The sequence below is a fragment of the Drosophila kikkawai genome, chromosome X (genome assembly GCF_030179895.1).
Source record: "Drosophila kikkawai strain 14028-0561.14 chromosome X, DkikHiC1v2, whole genome shotgun sequence".
NCBI classification, from domain to species: domain Eukaryota; kingdom Metazoa; phylum Arthropoda; class Insecta; order Diptera; family Drosophilidae; genus Drosophila; species Drosophila kikkawai.
Genome location: NC_091733.1, coordinates 28,458,716 through 28,475,604, shown reverse-complemented (window position 1 = coordinate 28,475,604; position 16,889 = coordinate 28,458,716). Strand labels below are relative to the sequence as shown.

Below are 16,889 nucleotides of genomic sequence, written 5' to 3'. Positions count from 1 at the left end.
GGACAAGACACGCAAATACGTCCCGCGCACATGCACATGCCAAGTGTCCAAGTGGCCAAGTGGCCAAAGTGACAAAAGATCGAAGGAGGAGAGGGCGGGCTCACACACACGCACACTCGGAGATGCCATTTAATATTTAATAATACATATACCCAGACCCAGTATATTCGCAGAGCTATTTCTGTTTACGCCTGGATATTGTTGACGTGCGATTTATTCTTTGTATTCGTTTTTCAGTTCGAGTGCGAGTGCGAGTCCATTCCGAATCGATTCGATTTCGATCGGTTAAATCAAGGTACTTGCCTAGCATTTGTTTTGGGTGATTTTTGAATGTGAAAATATCAAGATTTGATGGGAAAAATAGTGACACTTGATTTAATTAGAAGATTGGTTTGATTTTGGTTATATTTTCTAAGAGATTTCAATATTTTAGAGTATATTTTAGAATGTAAAAGCATTTTTATACCCTTGCGGGGTTTTTATAATTTCATTCAGAAGCTAAAAACACAGTGAACGAGTCATTTCCGACCCTATAAATCATATATATTCTTGATCAGCACGGACAGGCGGATCTTTCTAGCCATTTCAGGAAAAAAAAAATATTTTTTTTTTTTTTTCAAAATTTTATAAGGAGTTACATCGTCAAAATTTCTCATAAAAATTGACCAAAATTTTGATTCCCTAAAATTTAAAAATTTATTACGCAGGTTTGCTAAGCTATAAAAAACTAGCTCAGAAAAGCTTTTCAAATTAAATTTAATGCTTTTTTGGCTTAATTATGAAATTTTTAAACTTTGATTTGTTCGAAAAATTACCATTTCAAATATCGATAAATATCAATTTAAAATTTTGTGAATTATAAAAGAGTTTTCACTAGATTACAATAAATGTTAATATAATCTAAGTAATTTTCTTTGCATTCATTTATTTATATTCACATATTTCTTAATCTATTTAATAGGTACTCAATATTATTCAGATTCTTATTATACAACTTTATGATGACATTTTGCCGTGTAGACTTCCCACCAACCTAAAGCTGGTCTAAACCGAAATCATTTACTGGTTTGCACTCGTTTTTTTTTCAAAATCAAATCCGAATCCAGCTGCTGGCCCATGACTAAGCGATTTGTTACAATTTCCAAGTATAAATATATTTTAAAATATGCAGTTTCGTTCAAAACGATTTATTAAAACAGGATTTTTATTGAAATGAAGGTTTTGTAAATATAAATTAAATAAAATATATAAATATATCTTAGAACTTGAATAACAAACAATTTGAAAGCTTTAGAACCTTCATTAAAACACTTCCTTAATTGATTTATAATATTTTTTTTAATTAAACAAATCAAAGAATTTCTTAAAGGGTTTATAGAATATTTCTTTCTGTTTTCAAACGTTTAAGAAGTAACATTTTCATATATTTATTATAATTAAATTATAACAAGTGCTTTACAAGATTGAAAGTGTTGCTTTTTATTACTATTTTATTTATTTGTTTTTATTATTATTTTATTTATTTTTTTTTTATGGACGTCGTACACTTTGTTGCGTTTGCAAGTTACGGGTTACGAGAGACAGATAAGAGCGACGGCGGCGAAGAGCGCTGTGTTTTGATTTTGATAAGCATCTCACAGCATCGCAGATGAGTCTCCTTAGTTTTTTTTTTTTATATTTTTTTTTTTAATATTGTTACCCCCCGATAACGTCACGAGAGAGAAAAAGAGAGAGAGAGAGGGAGACAGGGAGAGATCACATCGCGAGAGGCAAGGCATCCGAAGAGGCAGCCTCCGCTTATAAAAGCGGCGACCAAATGCCAATTGGAACGCATTGTCCAATCGCTCTTGGAGCCGCGTGGAGCTCCTCCAATCAGTGATCTATATCTCGATCCGTGTATTCGAACCGAGTTTTTTTTTATTGTCGTGCAACCAGGATCGTTTCCCGCAGTAATCGTAGGTGCGTATTTAAAAAAAAAAAAAAAGGATCTATAAGATACATGGCATAAGATACAGTATCTATAGGATATATGGGAAGTGTAACCCCGTGCCCAAGGATAAATTACAATGGGCAAGGTGAATCATCATCATCATCATCATCGTCGTCGTCGTCGTTCTTCCTGTTCACATAAAACCTCCTCGGAATCTTGACATTTCCGAGGATACATTCTTTTCTGGGCATTATTCCACATTCGTTATAATTTTGGCGCCCCTTTTGTAATTCGGTATTTCTGAATTTCTGTTTTTGTTTTCATTTCTCTTTTGTATTTATTTGAATTTCTTATTGTTTGCCAACAAAACACAAAAAGAAATACGCATAAATTATTTATGCAAACTAAATGGTCGCGCGCCCGACATGTATTAACATATTCTTTTTTTTTTCCCAAAAAAAATACGGAATAAAAAAACGGAAGGCAGGCAACACCTGTGAAAGATTAATTAAAAAAAATAAAATTTAATATACCGGGATCAAGCCTTTTTTTTTTTGTGAGAGACTGCCCTTTGAAAAATTAGTCTCTTGTTTTTTTTTTCATTTGAAACAATGACTCATTTTACGGTGCCTTAATCTGGCTTTGAACTTAAATTATTCACCAGAAAAATAATATTCTGAACTTTGAGATTTGGCTAGACTCTTTTTATTGGGAAATTGTAGATTAATAAATTTGTGAATTGCCTTTCGAGTGCTAAAAATTCGTATAAAAACCTTATAAATGAGGAAACCTTCTGCCTTTTTTTAGGATTTCTTAGTTCCTTAATTTAATTTTTTGTGATTTTTGTAAGCGCAAAAAGCAGCGTCTTTTTCCTTAAATTCTCATAAAAATATTAATATAAAAATATTAATAAAAATTCTATTGTCCTTTTTCCCAAAGATTCATGAATTTTTTTTTTTTTAAGATTTTCTTCTCAAAATAAAAATATTACAACTTTCTTCCGAAAAAAAATCGTTCTTCTTAGTAAATATATTTTTCTGTATATTTTTATAAACCCATTTAGAAACCTAAAAATCTCCCTAGTTTCATTCTTATTTTCTTAAAATCAAAATATTTCCCTTTTCTTCAAAAAAAAAAAAGGAATTCTTTGAGCAAAAAAGGGTTTCTAATAAGAAAGAGAAAAGGGGTTCTAATAAGAAAAGGGAAAAGGGTTTCTAATAAGAAATGGGAAAAGGGTTTCTAATAAGAAAAGGGAAAAGGGTTTCTAATAAGAAAAGGGAAAAGGCTTTCTAATAAGAAAAAAGACAACATTTTCTAATAAAAAACCAACCTTAAACGTAGTTTTCTAATAAGAAAAACCAACCTTAAAAACCCTCCCCAACTTCTTCTTGGTTATGAAATTCTTCTGAGCAATTCTCCGAAAGCCCAGAAGCACTCATTTTAATCAGTTGATTCATAATGATCGAGAATAGCTTTAGCTTTTGGGCTGCCTGTTGCCGGGTGTCAGTCAGTTCTCGGAGAGGCCTCACTGTGTCGGAGCATCTCCAGCGATCATGAGGGTTAGGCATTAGTCATGTTTATTTGTTTTGAATTATCGGGGGAGGGATAGAGCCCCCCATACGACTTTTGTTTTCGTTTCGCACATTGTTGTTGTTTTGTTTTTTGTTCCAATTGAAAGTGGAAAGCCAATTAATTGAAATGTTTGTGCAAGAAGCGCACTAATGGATGGGGCTGGGGGGGATATTCTACTCAATTGAAGACCAAGATGAGGAAATAAGAAACCGATTCGAACGAGTTTCCAGCGTACGCAGCTTGATTAACATTCAGCGAGCAGACAGTGCATATATAGTACATATTACATATATTGGAGCAGATAAAAATGCATATACAAAGTATGTAAATATGTCTACAGGCTGGTGAATATATATATGGGCCCATCTGTGCTCGTTGTCTGTGTCATTGTTCGTAGATTAAACCATACTATATAAAAAAAATATATATATATATTTATAAAAAATACAAAAAATAATACGCCCCGAATTGAACTCAGCAGCGAGTGCAGCAACCATTAATATCTCTATCTACTCTAGCCGAGACGAGAACCAAAGGGTTCTTTAAGATGCCTTTTTCAGTCAAACTTTAACTTTTATTAAAAGTATAATTCTGATTTAAGAATATTTAACAGACTATCTGCTAAACTTTATACTAAAACCCTTCAAAACATTAAAAAATTTAAAGATTTGAAAAGAAAAACCCTTTCTTCTTGAGTCAAAGTTTGACTTTTATTGAAATTTACCAAATTTTAAGTTTAATTTTAGATAATCCTGTTTTAAAATATTTTTATACAAAATTACAAAATTAAAATAATAAATATGTTTCTTAAAGACTCTTTAAAAATTAAAAAAAAAACTTTAAAATCTTCTACAACCTTTTCCAATTAAAATAGTACATATCTTACTCTTTTTATTTACTTTTTCTCTCCAAATTTTAGTTTATTGTTACGACTGAGTAATTAGCGTGTCAATCATTTAGCATAATTAACAATTATCCGTTTTACAATACCGAATATAATGCCCGATCTATGACAGCCCAAAGAGAGATACATTTCAAAAAATGTCTATCTAATTAATTTAATTGTGGGCGGCCCCAAATAAACAAATATTATTAAGCAAGAGAGAACCGAACAAAGAACACGTTCCGAACTGAATTTTTCTGTGTGGGTCAGAGGTGCGATAATTCGCCAAATGAAGCGACCACAAATTAGCGTCAAGTTAGGAACCATAAAAGCCCCCCTAATCAGTCATTATGCAAGACAAGTCTCTATAGAGAAAGAAAATATAGGAAATTAAAGAGAAAGTCACGTCTTGCAGAGTTCTGAGAAAAGTGCATAACATTGTAGATTGTGGGGTTTAATATTTCAATTAATGAAAGCCAAATTCAGGCTGAGTCAGTGGGTGCAAACACCCACCCTAATTAAGCAATTAGACAGCTGATCGACTTTATGATATAATAATACAAAACGAGCCACTTGGGAAGCGTTAATAGATCAGCTTTCATATATATATATTGTTTTATATTTTTTCAAATTTGTTTCTTTTTTTTGTTTGAGAATTTTTCGAGTCACATGGCCAGCTTACACGATCATTGCTCGCTGCTTTCGATCGAAGTGTATCAGCAGTAATCGCCGCCACAACAATAATCCATATATATACATATATGAATATATATACCCTTATATATAAGCTCAACAACAATGATAATGCGGCTATTAAGTCTCAAGTATGATTCTTTCCGATCACCGATGCCTGTTGCCGTTAATTGTTGGCATCCCCCAAGCTCCCAATACCTTTTTTTTTTCTTTTTTGTCAACCGATCTCTGCCAGTTATACCGTTTCGGTTAACCATCGTTACGCGATCGTTGAACGATTATAATGAACTTGACTCACCAGAGCCAGATCGTTGATCGATTTTGTGCACAGGGGATCAAGGTAGAACAAGGTAGAACATGATCATGATGGGTCAAGGTTTAGGAATGAAATGGAAATTATCTTTACAACTAAGAAAGTAACCTAACCTCTTGGGTTATTTTGAGAAATATATTAAATAGAAAATAATTGTTTTTAGTACTTACTTTGATATTCGTTCTTGGTTGTAATGTGGCTTTTCTTCTCCGTGTTATCACTTAATTGATTTCGCGCATTCCCGTCCGTTCGCGCAGTTTGAATTTCAATTAGCAAGCTCGCGCGCGTTTTGAAAAACACTCGGAATTGAAACATTCCCAGTTGTTCCCCTCGAAGCCTGACCTGATAAGCCGCGTTCCACTGCCACACCGTTCCGGTAAATGCGATTTTCGAGCGGTGTATTTAAGCAGGCGCTCAGATTTGAATGCCGCTCAGATACTTTCGCACCGCCGTTCCCAACCGTAACGCAAAAAGCAAAGCTCTCTCTCGCTCGCTAAAAAAGTAAATAAATAAATAAATACAAAACTACCAGCAAAATAACATAAAACGAAAATAAATATCCCATTTTCGGTAATTTGTCTCGGCTCCTTGTTTTTGTTAAACCGTGTTTTTGAATTGGCTTTAATGTGTTCGCCAGTCTGCAATTGCGATTGCCAAACAAAACTGAGAACTCCGCGGTCGGACAACGCCAAGATCCACTACAAGCAGAAACACAAACAGTCGCTGAGCTGACAAAACTAATTTTAATTTTTTTCAATTACAAAGAAAAATTACAAAAAAAAAATAACGAAAAAACCTCAAACAAAAAACCAAACAAGTGAAAAATACAGGGCCTAAATATATACATATTTTTAAAGTGCATGCAAGCGGGCAGCTTTAAATAAAAGTATACCTTAATATTAAAAATACCTTTCCACAAAAAAAAAATTACAAAAAAAAAGTAAACAAAGCAAAACCGAACAGAAGAAAAAGTTAATTGCCAAACAGAGAAGGTGAGAGAGGGACACAGGTGCAAAACAGAAGCCGAGAACCGAGTGCAATCCACCAGATACACCTGAAAGGTAAACGAAATGCGATACGAAAAAATGGGAAAAATTAGCGTATCCCCGAATTAATTAGCAGACTCTCAAAAACTCTAGAAAGAAAACGGTATATAAAGCAGGCTTCATTTAGAAAATCCAAGGGGGAACCACAGAAATAATTATAACACTTAAAAAAAAAAATTATAAAAATTATAAATTTCACAGAAATGATAAATTATTGCTATACATTTAATTTTAGTAAAGATTTCTAATTTTCAAAATCCATAAATAGTGACTAGAAATGCTTAAAGTCTTACCTACTCGAACTCTGAACTCCACAGAAATAATTATAATACCTAAAATATTTCTAAAAATTATACATAAGTACAGTTTCTTGATTGTAAAATCCATTAATTGTTGCTTAAAAATCCCTAATTTGTTGCTTAAAATGCTTTGAAAAACCTACAATCTCTATTATGGGAACCATTGAGATAATTATAGCCCTTAAAATAATACATTTCCTAAAGGGTAAACCCCACTAAAAGTACCTTTATTTATTACCATAATCTTGTGATTCATTTTTGGAATAACTTGGCACAGTTTTTTTATTTTAATACGTATACCATGTATCATTGAGCTCGAATATGCGGGTATATGTCTACATTTGTTCTGCTAATTGGGTTAATATTGATATTTATTCATTGTTTTATTAAACCTTTTCAAAACAGACCTCCAGGGCCTTGAACTTGAAAAGGAAAATAAAGTCTGGTGAGGTTTTCTTAAGCCTCAAAAGTAAAACAAAACAAAAAAACCCATGAATCACTTTTCGCACTGCTTTGGTAATCGATATGATGAGAAATAATTTTTCCTCTTCATATATTTTTTTCCCCATTTGATGAGTTTCCGATATGATCTCGAGCTCACTTTTATGTGCTAATTAATGTGAGATATGCAAAAGGCGCAAATAATAATGCTAAATCAAAGCTAAAACTAAACCATAAATGCATCCGATGACATTGGGAAGCGTATAAATCGAATATAAATAATGCTGCTGCAGTCTGGAATGCTCCTCCATTCACACGCAGTTTTTCCAGTTGCGCGGCGCTGCTTTAATTGCAATTGGAAAAGACAACTTGTTAAGCAGCGCAAACTGGAAACGAGTGCGTTTTATGGCGCTATCCGTACAGTCCAGCATCCCGTAAATAGAACTTTTCTTTCGGAAAAGCATAAATTATAAAACAAAACACAACTTAGATAGATAGTCACGAGTAACAATAAGTTGTTAATGACTAACTATAGGGTGTTTACACATTTTATGGCCACTTAAATGGCCAATGAATATAAACATTTATCGATTTAATGAGCAATTTAAAGATTACATGTATTGAGTTAAGACTGTAAATTTCATCAGCCTAGAATCTCGATCAATGGGTAACATCGCAGGGGGGGGGAAATGGAAATGGGTTGGAGAGTGGTGGTACCAAGGCCAGGTGAAGGGCTGGACTGGACTGCGGAAGCAGCGTGGGCGTCCAGGGCATAAATCAGCATATATTCATATTAAACATGGCTAATTGTTGGCTATTAACGCTGCAATTTAATATTGATGTCGAGTTGTCGAACTCGATTGCGCAGCGGAATGCCATGGGAATGGAACGAACCTAACCAGGAGTGACGGTGCTGTGAAACATTAAAGAATATCTAGATCTTTCTTAACCAAAAAAAAAAAATATATATATAATATTAAATTGGGATTGATTTTTTTCAGTGCATTCCGTTGCGCTTTTGGTTCCTGTTCTCCTTCAATGCACTTTGCACATGCGTGCATTGCCTGTCATCTGGTCAGTTTCAGTTTCAGGTTCAATGCGAATTGAATTGAAACGAATAATTGTTGTTGCTTTTGCCTAATGAATAAAGTGAAAGATTGCAGCAATAAATCACACATTGGAAATGAGAAATTGCCAGTGAGAGTGATAAAGAAAGACAAGACAAGGCGAGAGAGAGAGATTAAAGGAGTTCCTATTAATACTCTGTTAATTAACAGAGGCTCGCCGGAAGACAAGGAGAGAGAGAGATTAAAGGAGTTCCTATTAATACTCTGTTAATTAACAGAGGCTCACCGGAAGACCTCTCTCTCTCTCACACTCACTCTCTGAGTGCCATTTTTGGACTGGACTTACAGGTTGGGAGGCAGCACGTGACTGGCAATTACTTAAATGGGTATTTATTGAACAAGCTGTAAAACTGATTAGCTTGCTTAATGGTCGAAAAACAGCGCCTTTGGCTAAGTGACCAAACGCTCCGCTTGAGAGCATCTTTGTGCATAAGCTAACAGCGATTATAACAGCGCAGCCTTAACAGCGCGTAACGGCGAAATAATGGGAGAGGGAAAGGTGGAAGAGAGTGCGAAAGCTAGAGGAGAGTGGCAGAAGGAAAAGAGGAAATGAGCACATGGAAGTGGTCATGTTAAGAAAAGAGGGGTCATGCTTATATTTAATGAATAACTTTAATGAGCTAATCGTTATCATTAATAATTAAATCAATCACTGAAAGAATTAAGGAATTAAAAGGAATTTATTAATTTAAAGAGGGTAGGCGCCCCTGCCTAGCCAGTGACATTCAACTATTTGGAACGCATTCAGCTACCCACACACACACACACACAATTATTTATTTATTAATAAAAATAGCGAAGAATGGGAGGGGGTTTTTTTATCACGCCTTGCTTAATTCTCGTGCTGGCGACTATTTCGGGGGCATAATTTTTTATTAATCAATTACGTACTGTTGTTTGTGCCGCCAATTAGATGTCGATGGCAGAGGAGTCTCCATCTCGTTCATTTTTCAGAGTCATTCAGCTCAATTGCGTCCAATTGCTACCATTTAACCCGTTCTCGATATGGTTAACTAATCGATAAACCTTCTTTTTTTTTTTTATTTATTGCAGATCGCTAAGCGAGGCAGAAGACACCACTGTACCCGTTGTCTAAGCAAAGCTTAGAAACACACAAAAAACAAAGGAAAAAAACCCGAAAAACCGAAATTTATCCCATTTCCTTTTTGCTACGCGCACAAGAAGCCAACAAACCCCTGAACTATAGAATGGTAGAAGGTGATTCCGCAAAGGGCAAAAGCGAATGTAAGTGTAGAAGAGAAAATAACGATAACTAAGAAAAACAATTGTTTTTATAAATTATATTGCATAGTTAATTATTTTATTGCATAGTTATCAAGTGATAAAACATACGTAAACTTTTTCGGGTTTTTTGCGCGACGAATATCTGTATTAATTGATCAGAAGGTCACTGAGTACTAAACTACGTGTAACTTAGCCTAGCTAGGGAGAGCGCATTGGAAAGTCCTATGGACTGGAAGTTTGGAGAGGGAAAGGGAGAGCAAGCATACGGGGCCTTGAGAGGCTGGCTCTTGCTAAGAAGGAATAGGAATATAAAGAGAAAAGAGAAATTGAAGATCTCTCTCTACATAAGGGAGGCCGGAAAATATATGTAACTACATACATACATACACACATAGATACTGTGTGGATATTTGACCCGAAAATTGATAGGAAAATTGATAGATTAAAAAAATTTAAGATCGATTTGAATTAGAAAAATCTGAAATAATTTTTTACTGAGTATAATTAAAAAAAAAATTATATAAATATTTATATAAATTATAATTTAAAGAAAAAATTAAAAAATATACCTAACCACATCGTTCTTAATCCCAAAAACCCTTCCTACCTATCCACAGCCTATAATGTAGAAGCTGGACTACAACCAAACTACAATCAGAGCGCAGCAAGCAACCAAGCAACCAACGCCAACGCTGGCCACCATCAACCCGCTGGCCAGACCAACTCGATCGCCTCGAACGCGACACCACCGCATATCGACAACCGTGCGATCATCCAGCCGTATTCCCTGGGCACCGGAGCCAAACAGCCGGAGTATCAGTTTGCGGCGGACAATCGCGGCTACGAGCCGGACAATCATGCCAATGGCAAGCAGCAGGACGTAGAGCGTGCCAATGCCGGCGGTGGAGATGCACCCGATGGACGCCCACCCACGGGTGGGCCCACTAAAGGGCGCAAGAAGTCGACACCGCTGCCGGAGCCAACAACTCCGATAGTTGCCAACTTTGAGCGGGCCATCGAGTTGTGCGGCTATGGCAAGTTCCATTACATTCTGTTGGCCATTTGCGGTCTGGTCAGCACCTCCGAGGAGATGGACGTCATCTCGATGTCGTTCATCTTGCCCTCGGCGGAATGCGATCTGGACCTCAACACGGAAACGAAGGGTTGGCTCAATTCGATCATCTTCATTGGCATGATGGTGGGAGCGTATTTCTGGGGCAGCATTGCGGACAGCTTTGGCCGCAAAAAGGTCCTCATTGTCATCTCGTTCATGAATGCCCTGTGTATTGTCGCCTCGTCCTTTTCGCAGTCCTACACCTTCTTCATGCTGTTCCGGTTTCTCAATGGTGCAGCGTAAGTATTTTTTATAGAATTTGTTTTTCTAATTTAATCTACTAAAAATCGCAAAAAATGATTTAAAATCTATTGAAAATATATACAAAAATATTTTTTTAGAATAATTTTTGATGTAAATTTAAGCTCGACTTTTTTTTTAATGATATTTAAATATTTTTTTTAAAGCCTAAAAAATTTGAGATAAGAAAAAAAAAACATATTTTTAAATTAGCAAAATATTTTATTTATTCTTAAATTTTTTAGAATATTTTTTGACATGAATTTAAGTAATTTCTAACCTATAGATTTTTCAGTAGTATTTAAGAATATTTTTTTATATATATTAAAAGCTTAAATAATTAGAAATTTTTCTATTAAAGAAGGAGAAACCTCTTTAAAAAACATAATTTTAAATAAGCCAAATATTTTACATTTTTGAAATATTTTAGAACACTTTTTAGTGTAAATTTAAATGTTTTCCAAACCTTAGCATTTTTAATGATATTGAAAAATATTTATTTTTCTATTAAAAAACCCAACAAAATTATACATTTTTCTATAATAAGTTGTAGAAATCACCTTAAAAAACTATTTTTAAATAAGAAAAAATATTTTTAATTATTTTCCCATTAACCAATTTGAGTTTAATAACCATAATTCCCCCCCAATATAAACTCTGACTTGTTGAAGACATCAAATATAGCCTTGTTGCCTTATTGAATGTGCCAAAAATACCGATACGATGAGAATCTACTCTTCATATTCGTGGCTATATATCTTCGAGTGGCCAGTGGCTAGTGTGGATCGAGTGACACACGGGCCCGGGCCCAAAAACGGGGCAAAGTGTTAATTCAATTACCTTCTGTTATAAATAACAACAAAAATATTTGAGCCGCAATATCGTGACTGTTTATGCTAATTAAAGGCTCGAATTCAACAGGCCAGCATGCCAAAATTTACAAAAAATAATACAAAAAAAAATAAAATAACCAAAACACAAAAATGGAAAATCTCTCGGCTCAGGCCTTGGCCCCTCTGGTGATCTGTGGGTTACATGGATAAAGCTTAGTCACTCGGTTTCCCCTCAAACTGGAGTATAGTATATCATTATTATTTTTGCCAATCGTCTGCTAATTAACCCATCGAGTCTGACAACAATTATTTTGCAATATTTTGCAATATATTTTTGCTTTACTGTGGGAACAGTGGCATTACGGAATTTCCCTTGACAGAATTTACTTTAAAATCATTAAAAATTATTTTCTTTGCCTTTTTAAAAGTTAATTGATAGCTTAAAATATTTTTTTTTTTTTATATATTTTATTTTTATAATTATTAATTTATTTATTTTTATATTTGTTTATATATAAAAATATATATTTTTTTTTAAATTTTATATTTTTATATATTTTTATTTTTATATTTCTTTTTTTATATTTATTTATTTTTATATTTCTTTTTATTTTTTTATATTTTTTTATTTATATTTTTTTTTATATACTTATTTTTTTATATTTTTATATATTTTTATTTTTATATTTATTTATTTTTACATTTATTTTTATAAAAAAAAAAAAAAGATTATTTTTAAAACAATTTAAACTAATTCCCCAGATTCTCTGAATCATAATTTTGTCAAACGCTTGTTAATTATTTCGACGAACTTCTAAGAGATTGAATTTTGGGTTTTTTTTTTGTGATTTTTTGAATTTTTTCTGATGTTTATTTTTATTATTAGGCCTGCGTATACGCAATACGTATACGTAATATGTCATTTCTAAGCAAAATATTACGCATACGCCATGTATAACATATAAAGTGAGGGAAAATAATGAAGGAAAATTTTTTTAAATATTCTTAAAATATACATAATAAATAGAATTTAAAATCAATAATCTATAAACTATATATAAACCACTAACCTTTAATGTATTCCTATCTCTTTCTCTCTTCAGTTTGGGCGGCAGTGGTCCTGTGATCTGGTCATACTTTGCCGAGTTCCAGCCGAAGGCCAAGCGCGGCTCCATGCTGAGCTTCATGGCCGCCTTCTGGACATTCGGCAACCTGTTCGTGGCCAGTCTGGCCTGGCTGATCATCCCCACCAGCATTGGCTTCATCACACCGTACTTCACCTATAACTCGTGGCGCATCTTCCTGTTGGTCTGCTCGCTGCCGTCGTTCCTGGTCGGCTTCCTGCTCTTCTATCTGCCCGAATCGCCCAAGTTCCTGTTGACGCGCGGCAAGAAGGATCGTGCTTTGGCCATTTTCCGTGGCATTTTCGTGACAAACACGAAACGTCGGCCCGATGAGTACATGGTCTATGATCTGGAGGTGGACGAGAAGCTGCTGGAGAGCTCGGCGAATGTGAAGAACAAGTATTCACGGATGGTTAGCGGCATGGTGGACCATAGTCGCGCCTTGTTTAGGTCACCCATCCTGCGCTTCACCATTGTCTCGATCACGATCAACTTTACATTCCACATTGGATACTACGGCCTGTTGATGTGGTTCCCGGAGCTCTTCAATCGCTTCGAGGAGTACGAGAAGGCCTTCCCGGGCGAGTCTGCCGGCGTTTGTACGGTCACCGATTATGTGGTGAAGATTGCCAACCAGGAGAGCAGCAATGGTACTTGCTCCTCGGAGATACCACAATCGGTGTTCATGGAATCGCTCATTTCGCTGGCCTCAGCCCTGCCCGCCAATCTGTTGGCCATCCTTGGCATGGATATGCTGGGTAGGAAATTCTTCCTAATTGCCGGCACCATGACCGCTGGCATCTGTTCGGCGCTGATGTACTTTGTGCGCAGCTCCGTTCAGAATCTGGTCGTCTCGGCCATTTTCAGTGGCGCCATTTCGGCGGCAAATGCGGCCCTCGACTGCCTCATCACCGAAGTATTCCCCACCAAGCTCCGGGCCACCGGTGTGGCCATCTCCATGGTCGCCGCACGTCTGGGCGGTATCATTGGCAACATTGTGATTGCCCAGCTGCTGGACAACTATTGTCCCTCGCCGACATTCATTGTGTCGGGCCTGCTCATCGGCGGCGGTCTCATGTGCCTGCTCCTGCCCAACACGACGCGCAAGGAGCTCAATTAAAACGCCCAAACCAATCTAACACCACTAATAACTTATCAACAGTCGCCCCATTCTCGGAAAAAGGATATGATATTGATGTTTAAGGACTCGGCGAATGTGGTTAGAAAGATGTTTTCTATTTTAGATCAATATCTCTAAAATTTACTGATCATATTAGAACCTTTGATCTAAATTTTTGGCTTAATATGAGTTGGTATCTGGTAGATATTTAAGGATATCCTCTAGATACTGATTATTAACTAAATTTTAAGATAATTTTTATGATCTAAATTTGATCTAAATTTTGATCTAATTTTTTGGTTTAATATGAGTTGGTATCCTAGAGATTTTAAAGGATTTTGTCTAGATACTGATCATTAACTGAATTTTAAGATCATTTTTACGATCTAAATTTTGATCTAAATTTTTGGATAAATTTTTAAGATATTTAATTTTTTCTAAAACCACATTTGTTTGATCCTTAATTTTCAAGTTTATATCCTTTTTTTAAATTTTTTTTCTCTCCAAAATCCGCAATAGTAGAACCCTTATTTTTTTTCGTGTAAAAACCCATAAGTAATTTCCAATTTGTTTGACCGCCTCGCCACACAAAGCGGGGTACATCCTGTGTATATATGGTGTGTGTGCTACAATACACGTATTAATTATTTAACGATAGCGATAACGATAAATCTATCTAACTACCGATATCTAATCTATCTATCTTTCGGAATTTAAAAACCAACCAAAACACAAAACCAAAATCGCCACTGGCAGCATTGAAAGTGTCCATCTGAAGGAGCCCCCCCAACAAGTATTCCAGCTAAGTTTTAAACCAAAAAAAATAAACAAAAAACTAGAAAAAAAATATATATATATATTATAAAGAAAAGAAAGAAAAGTCGATAAACGACGTTAGGCGATATATATACCTCAGATGGCGCCTTCCCTCCGCTGGCCAAGCAAAAAATGTTGAAGAAGAAAACCCCAAGCCAGCGAGAAGATATAGCAGGTAGGATCGATTTGCGATCGATGTACGATATGTATTTTGAGTAGTAGCGATAGTGAGTAATATATACTATATATATATATATATTATATATTTTTTGGCAAGCGCCGGCGCCGGCTGAAGCAGCAGCAGAGAAGCGTGGGGCTGGCCAGGATACCAAGATCCCCAAGGGGATTTCCCCGAAAAAGAAAAGTGAGATAGCTGAGCCCCTTACGTTACCCCTCCTGCTGTCCGTTATTGTTGTTATTATGTAAAACACATACACATACGTATATAACTTTATCTAAATATTAAAAAAAAAAAATATTATCTACCAAGAAAACCCATTTTCTATAACATATACATAGTACACACATATAATATATATCTAAACTATGTCTCCATTTTTTTTGTTTTTTTTTTTCGTCGTCATGTAGGACCAAAGCACAGGAAGTGAAAGAATATTTGTAAAATTTAGTTACGTTATTACAAGTTACGCTACATTATATACAAACATACAACAACAACAAAAAAATAAACCTAATAAAAAAAAAATGATCAAACCTCAAAGTGAGTTTGCTTTTTATTACAAGTTTTAAGGGGGGAAGAATACTTCTACAAATTTATTTTAGACTTAATCTAGATCTACTATCATCGCACATCTGTGCAATCCAACACGCGACTTGCCCAATAATGTTTATTTGCTCAACGAATATAAGAAATATTGGGACTAAGTGATAATTAAATAAATACATTTCCCCGAACCCCCAAACACAAAGGTATAGTATTTGTGTTTATTTAGCCAAACTGAAACCAAACAAAAGTGGACGGGACGAGGCAGTGCATGACTCTGTCTGTCTCAAAGAGATTCGCCGACACTTAATAAAAATAGATAATATAAATATGACATATATAAGAGGTTCATGTTCAGTGGAGAAGGTAGATCCATCCACACGTGCAAGTACCACAGTTCATAAATAGATCCATTTTTCCCCAAACGATTTTCAATGTTGATTTGCGTCACATATGTTCTAAATATTAAGCAATTTCCAAATCTCAAATCTATGTGGATATATAAGCTATATAAGCTATATGTTTGCTAATCATAAAATACAAAATTGCGAATCCCGAACATTCAGCGTGTGTCACATAAATCTTTGAGGGAAAATTCTATAACGAATTCTATGGAAATTTCTAAAATGTTAAATAGAACTTTACTGAAAATAAACATTGTTTTTCACATCGTTAGGTCTTTTTTTGTATTAATTAATTTGGCTCTCTTATATTGTTTATTTCAAAAAGTTTTCATTAAATGGATTTTTTAACCTTGTTCGGTTTTTTAATTTCATTCAGAAGCTAAAAACAAGTGAAGGAGTCATTTCCGACCCTACAAATCATATATATTCTTAATCAGCATCAACATCCGAATCGATCTAGCCATCTATGCTTGAAATTAAAATTCTAAAAAATTTTCGCAATTTTTTAGGGGATTAAAATATTAAATAATGTCCAAAAAATTGACCAAAAATTTTATTTTAAAATAAATTTAAATGTTGTATGCAGATTTATTACCTTCAAAAAAACTAGCACAGAACAGCTTTCCGAATTAAAATTAATGCATTTTTGGCTTAGTTATTAAATTTTTAAAATTTAATTTTCTCAAAAATTATTATTATTGAAAAAAATTTAATTTTAATATTTTATAATTTCAGTCAGAAGTTAAAAACACAGTGAAGGAGTCATTTCCGACCCTATAAATCATATATATTCTTGATCAGCATCAACAGGCGATTTGATCTAGCCATGTCCGCTTGAAAACAAAATTTTTAAATAAAAAAAAAAAATTTTAAGGGGTTACATCTTTAAAATTGTCAAAACAAATCGGCAAAAAAAAAATAATTTAAAATAAAATTAAATTTATTATGCAGTTTTGTTAAACAGA

General features: G+C 34.5%; 1 protein-coding gene across 2 annotated transcripts; it reads left to right on the top strand.

Annotated features, from left to right (window-relative positions):
* The first annotated feature begins 1,834 nt into the window (after positions 1–1,834).
* Positions 1,835–15,517, top strand: LOC108076071 (synaptic vesicle glycoprotein 2C). Of its 2 annotated transcripts, none has more exons than XM_017168777.3 (4): positions 1,835–1,959; positions 9,358–9,549; positions 10,167–10,902; positions 12,840–15,517. In XM_017168777.3, exons 2-4 carry the CDS (start codon positions 9,513–9,515, stop codon positions 13,978–13,980), a joined length of 1,914 nt encoding a protein of 637 aa, XP_017024266.1. In that variant the 5' UTR covers positions 1,835–1,959; positions 9,358–9,512; the 3' UTR covers positions 13,981–15,517. The 2 variants fall into 2 exon arrangements, with proteins under 2 accessions (XP_017024266.1, XP_017024267.1); XM_017168778.3 differs by lacking the exon at positions 1,835–1,959 and adding an exon at positions 5,849–6,452.
* The last annotated feature ends 1,372 nt before the right edge of the window (positions 15,518–16,889 follow it).